General features: G+C 57.9%; 1 protein-coding gene across 3 annotated transcripts; it reads left to right on the forward strand.

Moving 5' to 3' along the window:
• The first annotated feature begins 43 nt into the window (after positions 1–43).
• LOC121078655 (mesothelin-like protein) lies at positions 44–8463 on the forward strand. 3 transcript variants are annotated; one of them, XM_040575045.1, is made up of 17 exons: positions 44–187; positions 463–698; positions 968–999; positions 1377–1426; positions 2046–2166; positions 2248–2333; positions 2740–2866; positions 2957–3147; positions 3241–3331; positions 3412–3556; positions 4084–4268; positions 4676–4831; positions 4986–5119; positions 5358–5488; positions 5666–5760; positions 5984–7019; positions 7761–8463. In XM_040575045.1, the coding sequence occupies exons 2-17, from the start codon at positions 653–655 to the stop codon at positions 7841–7843; spliced, it is 2709 nt and encodes a 902-aa protein (XP_040430979.1). In that variant the 5' UTR covers positions 44–187; positions 463–652; the 3' UTR covers positions 7844–8463. The 3 variants fall into 3 exon arrangements, with proteins under 3 accessions (XP_040430979.1, XP_040430978.1, XP_040430977.1); XM_040575044.1 differs by having other exon boundaries at positions 55–196; positions 495–698; XM_040575043.1 differs by having other exon boundaries at positions 57–196.
• The last annotated feature ends 800 nt before the right edge of the window (positions 8464–9263 follow it).

Raw genomic sequence — 9263 nt, forward strand, 5'->3', positions numbered from 1 at the left:
AACTTTACAAAACACTGTTGAGAAACTGCCTCCGTCACACCCCGTTTTTCAGAGCACCATCCCCACCCCGCAGGAGATAAGGGCTGCACCGCTCCCCGGCGCTGCTCATCCCTGGTGGCTGGCACGGGGCAGGCGGGCTCCCGGTGCAGGTGGGGGCCTGAAACCCACGGCAGAGCAAAGCTCCAAGGTCAGTAAGGTAATTCTGTGCGGTGCTACAGTCTGCTGATCCAGCTTCTGGAGCAGGGACTTATTTTCTGTAGGGGGGGCTCTCGGGGTCGGGATGCAGGGGGTGCAGCACCTGCTTGTGTGCCCCACGGGCTTCGTGTGGGGCTGACTGCCGCCTCGTGCTGGATTTCTCCCCGCCTGCACTGGCGTGGCCCCGTGCAGAGCCAAGGGACCGCGGGGAACCCAGCTCTGGGTGCCAGCGAGGACATCTCCTTACGGAGTTCATTTTAATAACAGGTAGAGAACGAGACCTGTCACCCACTATACAGGATTCAGAAACCTCCCGCGGCTGCGCGAGGACCTGTGCAGGCAGCACTGGGGCTCAGCTCCAGCCCCAGCTCCGGACGGAAGCAACCAGCACCAGGACCCCCCAGCCGCAGCCCCCCGCTCGGTGCCCAGCTGCAGACGAAGCCCCGGCGCAGGCAGGATGGTGCTGGCGGCCCCCGCCCTGGCCACCCTCGTCCTCAGCCTCCGTGAGTCACCGCCTGCCTCCGGGCTGTGCTCGGCCTCCGCGAGCCCCCGGCGCTGGCGCTCCCCGGGCTCTGCCATCAGCAGCCGCGGCTGGGGGAGCTTTGGCCAGCCCGCAGCTGGCTCCACATCGGGGCCCGGCATTTACTAAACATTGCTAAACTGAGAAAGGAAATCTTTCCTGCTTGTAAAGCTGGAGCTGATCCAGAACAGACCCCCATCACCTCTACATGCGCTCCCGCCCGTTTTATAACACCGTCTCGCTTTGTTGCAGGATTTTCCACGGGCCTGGCGCAAGCCGCACCGGTAAGTCCCTGCGGGTTGTCTCAGGGGCTCCAAAGGCACGGCAGTGGCCCAAAAGCAGCAGAGCTGTCACCATGCCCTGGCCCCATCCCCATCCCGGCTCTGCTATGACCCCACAGTGCTTGCTCACAGCTGCCCCGCAGCCTCCCCGTGCTGCTCCCAGTCCAAGGGAGGGGGTCCCAGGGGAAGCAGGGGGAGCCTCGCTGCTGAAGGGTTGGTCCCCGACCTCGACACGGGCTCTGGTGGCTTTCACACCTGCACGTGACCTGGAGCATCCCCAGGGCTGCGGCTTGCGGGCACAGCAGGCAGGCTGGGAGTGCTGCCCAGCCCCGGCAGATTTCGGGCTCCTTGCAGCTGATGTCTGCCTGTCCTCCCCCCAGGCTGCCCTGCTCTTCGGCACCGTCCTGTCCGCCACCGAGCCCTTTGCCGAGTAAGTACCGGCCCCTGGCAGGGCTCCGCGAGCGCGGGGGGCGCAGGGTGCGGCCGGGGGTTCCTGGCTGGGGTGGATGTCGCATTTCTCCCCGCGTGCGTCACCACCGCCGTGACAGGGAACTTGGGCTGGAGAAGATTTAAAACCTTGTGCAGCCGGTTCTGGTACTGGGCTAGGATTTCAGCTGCATCGTCTTGTGTTGTAGCACAAACAGACAAAAAATGCCGTTCCCTTTACCGGGCTGGTACAGGCACAACAGGAGCCTCCCCTGGGCCAAAATCCGGGCTCTGCTGGTTTCTGCCTTACCCACAGCCCAGGACACCCTGCTGCAGCTGGAGCACCCGCACCGCCCCAGGCTGCAGGGGAGACGTGCCTGTGGCTGTAGGGCATCTCCTTTGTCACGGCATCCCTTTTGTCAAGGCATCTCTTTTGTCAGGGCATCTCTTTTGAAAGGGCATTTTCTTTGTCACGGCATCTCTGCCCACTTGCCCCATGCAACCACAGACAAGGCAAAGGGGAATTTCCCGAAGGGTAGAGCAGGTTCACCCTGCCAGGGGGGAAGAGGGAAGGGAGGACACCCAAAAGAGGGGTGCGATGCAGCTGTACCTGCCCGATGCAGCCTTCCAGCCTCGGTCCTGCAAGGATTCCGGTGCTCCCAGGCCCACCACCTGCCTGCTGCCGCCGTCCTCGCGCTCACCCGGGAGATGCGGAACAAAAGCGTGGAGCTGAGCAGCGCCCAGGTGGGCAGGGGGGGCTGCTGGAGTGGGGGGGGGGGGCTCGCACCTGCTCGGCGTGGTTAATAAAAGCGTTTCTTTGCCCAGCTGTCGTGCCTGGCCCGGCTGCTCGCTGCCAACAACCTGACGGCCAACTTCAGCAGCTACCCGCCTGACCTGCTGCTCTTCTTCGAGTGAGTACCGAGGGTGTCCTGGTGCTCCTTGGGAGCTCCGTGCGGGGAAGGACGTGATGAAAATCGCCTGCTGCTGGTGGCATCTTTAGACCAACATGGGGCAATCCCAGCCCCGCAGACCCCCAGCCCCTTCCTCACCCTGCTCCTCTCCAAGGCCAGGCAAAGCAGCGTGTGGCCGCACCACGCTGGCTGCGGCGTGGGGTGTGCGGGTCCCCCATCCTGCCCAGGGCAAGAGGAGACCCCCAGCACGGGCCAACGCACAAGCTCACCCCATGCCTCTCATTGCTCAGAAGGGAGGGACGCCTTAAACAACTCTCCCCACACCCCCAAAAAGGGGGCAGCGCAGCCTCTGTGCCCCCATTTCCAGGCCACCCCTCCCCACACCGCTGACTCTTGCTCCCCGCAGTGTGGCTGAGGTGCGCAGCGAGACCTGCGAGGAGTTTTATTCCCTGGCTGCCCGCGGGAACCTGGAGCTGCTGCCCCGGGGCTCAGCACGGCGCAGGGCAATCCTGCACGGGGCTCTGGCCTGTGTGGTGAGTGGGGGCCGTGCCGCGGGCTCTGCGCTGGGGATGGTGAGGGTCCCCAGTGCCGGGCATAGGACAAGCACCACGTCCCTCTCCCAGGGCGCGAGCAGCTCCCACCTGCGCCCCGAGCAGCTGGGCAGCCTCGGGGCGCTGGTGTGTGACATGGAGCCGGACACCATCACGGCCTCGGATCCCAGCATCCTGGAGAACCTGAAGCTCTGCACAGCGCTGACGGGGGCTCAGCGGGGTGCTCTCAATGCCGCCCTCCTCGGGGGCAGCACGGCGTATGGGTGAGGAGGCCCCGCTTGCCGGGCGGTGAGCAGGAGCCGGGGGGGGGGGGTGTACCTGTGAGGATGCTGGACCGTGCCTTCTGTCGGCTGCAGAGATCCTTTGGGCTGGGATTTGCAGACTCTGCAAAGTTTGGGGCCGCTCGTGCTGGCTTTGAACCAGACCACGCTGAGCCTGGTGGCCAAGGTAAGCCGACCCCAAAGTGCCCATCTACTGGGGCCAACCCACGGCCGTGGGACCCAGCACCCTCTGCCCTCCCCTGGCAGGCGGTGAGGGAGGCGTTTGCCAGGAGCATCGCGACCACCTACAGCAGCCAGGGGTGGTCCCAGCGGGAGAAGTCCCTGACCCTCCTGAGCGCCTTCGCAGCGGCCTCAGCAGCCTCTCGCCCGCGGCTGAAGCGGAGCACAGACCGTGAGCCTTTCCCTTCACTCTGGATCCATTCGGTTGCTCAAAGCTCGTGGGGTGAAAAATGCCCCCAGGGAGGGGGAGAGGACAGGCAGAAAGTGGAGATTGCCCATAAAGGAACTGGGGAGATGGGGGAAATGTGGGAAATGTTCCTTCCGCATGTTGGGGGCAGCGGCGGGGGGACAGCGCTGTGGGACCTGTGCAGCTCGCGTGGCTGTGCTGTACCAGAGAGCTTTTAATTGACTTTAACAAGACAAAGCAAAGCACACATGGCCTGCAGAAACATAAACACGTTCTCCAGGAATAACTTTAAAACTGACGAATGAAAGTGAATAAGCCACAAGAGTGAGAGGGAGAACTGGGGGACGGGAAGCTGACCACAGTCCTGCCCTACGAGGTGGTTCGAGCAGCATTATTGCAATAACCTGCCTGTTCCATAGGGCTTTTCTGGGTGGCTCTGAGGCCCCATGATGAGATCAGGGCCAGGTGTGGGGCGAAAACGCCGACCCCTAACTTGTCCTCCCCACCTGCAGGCTGCATGTCCAAGCCCATCACCCCCAGCACCCTCTCTGACAGCTTCCTGCTCATTGACTATGACACCCCCGAGCAGTTCTACCTCTGCCTGAGCGTTCCGGTTCTGAAAAACAGCCTGGCACTTGTGCTGGAGCAGCCACTCACCACGGACTACCTCCAGATGGTGAAGAAAAAGCTGCAGGAGGTGATGGATAAAGCAGGGCAGGGACTGCTGCTCGGCCCCTGGTTGGCACGGTTGGGACCGGGGTCTGGGCGCTGCTGGGAGCAGGAGGTGCTCACTGGGTGGGCTGGTGCTTGGTGTGATGTCCCTTTGTGCCCCGCAAAGCACCAAGGAGTTTGTGGGCTGGGGACGGCGTGGGCAAGGCAGAGCGGCAGCAGGGTGGGGAAATAGGTGGTGAAATGAGCTGGGTGAAGAATGCGTGGCAGAAAGCAGAAGGGTGGTGTTTGTTCAGACAGGGGTTTCTCAGTGCTTGTTGGGCTGCTGGAGTTTGCCTTGGGATATGGAGAGCACCTCCTGTCTTAACATAGACAACGAGAGAAGCATCCCCCATTCCCGACCCTCTTTTCTGACCCGCTGGCCTGGCCGTACAGGTCTACCCCGCGGGGATCCCGGATGACCAGCTGAGGCTGCTGGGGCCGCTGTCCCGGCAGTACACGGCGCAGGAGATCAGCCAGTGGCAGGTGACCTCCAGCGACACGCTCTGCGCCCTGCTCAGCCCCCTGGACGGCACGTGGAGCGCTGCCCAGGTACCTGTGCTGCTGGGGGACATGGGGGGACAGCCGGTGGCAGCAAAGGCGGTGCCCAAGCATGGCACAGGGGGGTTTTGCAGCTCGCACGCGTTCCCCCCAGGAGCGTTTTCCTCCTCCAGATACCCACAACCCTGTGGATTGTGTTTTCTAGAAGCAGCAGCTTATCGCAAGGTACCTGGAGCTAGGGGGCAAACTAACCGGCCCCTTGCTTCAGAAAATCGGTGGGAGATGCCTGTGTAGCCTGAGTGAGGAGCAGATCAAGAAAGTAACCCCAGAAGCAATCGGGTAAAGCACTTTATAGGGGTATTTGTCAGTCCTTTTTATAGGGGTACTTGTCAGCACCTGGGATCACGGGGGAGGAGGGCAGAGGGGCAGCATGTTCCCACCTCCATTCTGGCTCTGCGATGTCCCCCTGTCAGCTCCCGCCTGAGCCAAACCACTTGTCCCCCCCAGCCATCCAAAGGGCTTTTGCTGTGGTTTGGGTGCTGCCCCCTGCTCTGACCTGTGACCCTCCCTTCCCCAGGAGCGCCGGAGAACTGGACGTTTCCTCTTGCTCTCAAAGCAAGAAGGACCAGCTGTACAGAACAGCCCGGGAGGCTTTTGCTGGCCAGGCTGGCACCAGAGCCTATTACTGCCAGATCCGGCCCTACCTGGGTAGGTGCTCCAGCCTTCACCTTCCTCCCCACGGCAACAAGGCATGGGGATGTCATCCTTGGTTTGGGGGGTGTGTGGGGGTTAGACAAGGTAAAGACATCCAACAGCCACCAAAGCCTGTCTTGCAGCATTGGAAGTGTTTGCAGGTATTTAGGAGCCCCATATGCTTTCTTCAAGGTGGAGCTCCAGTAAAGGACCTGAAGGACTTGGCTAACGCTGGCATCACCATCAGCATCGACACTTTTCTTGCCCTAAATCCCAATGAACTGCAGGTACGTTCCTGGTGCGTTGTTGCTCTTTTCCCTGCTGAAGGGAAGGGCCAGTCGAGGGCAGAGCTGTGGGGCTCAAGGCTGCAGTCCCATCAAATCACCAAGGCTCTATTTTTTACCTTTTTGTCCTTGTTAAAGTTATTCCTTGCTCTGCACCCTGTTAGAAAAGCACTCTGTGGCAGTGTCAGCTGTGGGGCTGACCAGAGGCGCTGTATGTGTATTGCAGAAACTCAGTGTCATGGATGTCAAAAACCTGCTTGGGACAGAAGTTGAAGAACTGAAGAAAGCCGAAAATCAGACCGCCGTGCTCTGCTGGATCAAGAAACAGTCCCAGGAGGAACTGGACCGAATCCTGGGAATCGGCCTGCACGGGGGGATGGAGGAGCCCAGCCCCACGGGGACCACCACCCCGCCTCACCCCACCACCTCGGCCAGTATCGCCCCCACGACCACCGCCCCCCCCACCACCACCCTCCTCGCTTCCCCCAGCCCCATTGCCACGAGCAGCCGCCCTCCTAGTACGCCAAACACCAGCCCCAAGACCCCCACCCCAAACGCTGTCAGCCCGACCCTCCCTACCAGCACTGCCCCACACGCTTCCACCCCCCGGCCCAGCACCGCTCTGGGTCCCGCTGCCACCCCCACAGCCCGGCCTGCTCCAGCCCCTGGCTCCATCGCCCCGTGCCTCAACCACCAGTCCGCCACCCCAAAGAAGACCACCAGCACCCCGGCTGTCACCCTCCTCGCCACCATCCTTGCTGCCACCAACCCCAGTGCCACTTCTCTGAGCTCTGTCCCCACACCAGCTGCCACAGGCAGTGCCCCCCCCAGCACTCGTGTCACCAACCCGGCTGTTAGCACCCACGGCACCAGCACCGTGCTGGTGCCCAGTAACGCCCCAGCACCCGGGGGCACCACCAGCCCAGCTCCTGCCACCCATACCACCACCATCCCGAGCACCCCCAGTGCTCCCAGTGCCCTTGTCCCAAAGTCGACCGCTGCACCTGCTGCCATCACAGCCACAGAAACGAACCTTCCCCACAAGCCCACCCCAGTTCCCAACACCACTGTGTCCACCCAAAAGGGTGGCAGCTCCTCAACGGTCAAGACTACAACATTTGCTTGCAATGGTGGCCCTCCGGCACTGCTCGGACCCTCTTCCACCACCTCCAGCAGTGAGAACACCAAGAAAACACCCACAGGTGTGCCAGAGCCACCAAAACCAACCCCCGGTGGATACATCAATCTGCAACCTGAACCTGGTAAGGCATGTTAAGAGTCAGGAAAGGCTTAGGAATCGACGCCAAGGCAGAAATCTTCACTGACCAGAGCAGCTGATCCGCCTTTTTCCTTGCCAGGTTCAATACTGGCATGCTGCTGTCCACAAGAAACCCCAGATAGTTCCTGGCACGTCAGGTAGCAGTGTGTCTCCACAGGGCCTTATAGCCCCTGGGTCTGCAGCATACTGCCTTCAGATCCTGCAAGTCCAGCAAGGTGCATCTTAAGAAGTCTTGTAATGTTCTGAGAGCACAGCAGCCCTCAGCCGCTCTGCAGAAAGCTGGAGAAATTGCAGGAATGCCAGTGCTCTGCTTTATTTTTCACAGGGCAAGGATACAGGCCTTCCATATTTTAGCTGCACATGGTCTTCTTGAATAGGAATTACTGTAGAAGCCCTAAAATCTAAAGTTCTGTATCCTGACAGAGCTACTTCAGTAGTTTTATTGACTCAGGCAGATTTACTCCTGTTTTACATTAGCAAAATTAAGAGAAGACTCAGTCCTCCTGACTGTTCATGGCAAGGTGGTATTTGCAGCTGGGGTGCAGGTTCCTGCCTGAAGGTGCAGGGTATGGCCAACGTCACAAAAGGCAGAAAAGTGTTGTCCTACACATGCAGTCCCCCAGGGCACCTGAACCCCAAAGCAATTAATTCTACAGCCCTAACAGCTCACATGTGCTATTGATATGGATAATCCAGTTATTTCTCATCTGTGTTCTCTCTCCAGGATCAGGATCCAGGCTCTCCTCCTGCGTGGTGCACATACTGATCACAGCCGTGGGCTTACCACTGCTGCAAGGGCTTCTCTGACACTACACCACCACCTCTAGCACCATACTCACTAGATCCCTCCTTAAAATTTTCACCATTCTGCAAAATAATGGTGCTGGCAAGCTCCCTGCTGAAACACAGAAACTCAGGAAAGTAAAAGTTTGTCTGTTTGCTTCCAGCAAGGAATTTGCTCATTATTTTTGAAGCTGGGAAGTGAAAGGAGGACAGATGATTTTCCATCCCAAAGCAGCCCAACAGATAATTACTACCTAGATGCTCTATATAGTACAAGTATCAGTAACATTGACTGAGCTGGCAATGCATTAATGCTGACAGCGGGTACAGTTCTGACAGCTTCACTCACACGGGGTGGCGTTTTACTTCTAAGCAGTCCCACTGGGAGTTGTTGAAAACAGTGGGAAAACTCAGGGATTCAAGTTACTGGCCACTGCAAGATAGGTAAAATATGGCCCAGGAATGCTGCCAGAAAGCTCGGCCAGAAATCTACTAAACTGCATTTAACTCACTTCATGAACGTATGAGAGTTTTCATCAATGTTTGTTCAAACTACGCCAAGCCTGATTAGAGGGAAGATTAACTGAAGATAGTTTGTCTTGATTACTGTTGCAATGCTATATAATAAAATATCAATCAACTTTTTTTTTCTTCCCCTAATCAAATGTGTCCTTTGATGTGTTTAGTGCTTTGTTGTTTTTGTTTGTTTGTTTGTTTGTTTGTTTTGTTTTTTCTGGCTAACAAACCCGAACAGTTTCCACTTCTTTTGCTCTGACTTCCTTCTGTCTTCTCTCATAGCTCTTCTGCAAGCAAGCATTTCTCCCTCCAGCTTGCAGACCTCACCAATTTAATTCTTCACAGGCTGAGAAGACTCTCACATGTCATTTATTGAGTGAGTCAAGGCATGAGGAAACAAATTAAGATTTCTATTAAGGGATCAGGATTTGGGGAAATGCTGTTAAAAATGTGGGCTGCCTTACTTGGAATCCCATCCCCTTCCCTCCCAGCCTAGGTAGTGCCCCAGCACCACTGGATGCAGACAGTGGGGAAATGTCTCTTGCCACACCGAAATCTGCAATGATGGACAGACCAGTCACTCACATTCTTTTTCTGTAAACCACGGACAATAAACATTTATGATGTCTTTGCAGGAAAGAAAAAGGGATTTCAAGGGCTAGATTCTGACAAAGTACAGTTTGCACTAAGGCTTTTTCAGACAGAAATCCCCAATGAGTGGAAAAATTATGCTGAAAGCCTTATACAAAGTTCTTACGCCCTTTCCATGAGGAAGCTGAGAACAGACTGAGCCCCTTAGATTTGAGCCGTCAGCACCAAAGAAAACTAACAGACCTGTCTGGGGCTCCTGGACACTTAATTTGATCCAATACCTGCAGACAGTAAGGTGCAGGCAGTGCGAAGAGAAGACAACAGCAACTCATATTTT

The sequence above is a fragment of the Cygnus olor genome, chromosome 15 (assembly GCF_009769625.2).
Source record: "Cygnus olor isolate bCygOlo1 chromosome 15, bCygOlo1.pri.v2, whole genome shotgun sequence".
NCBI lineage: Eukaryota > Metazoa > Chordata > Aves > Anseriformes > Anatidae > Cygnus > Cygnus olor.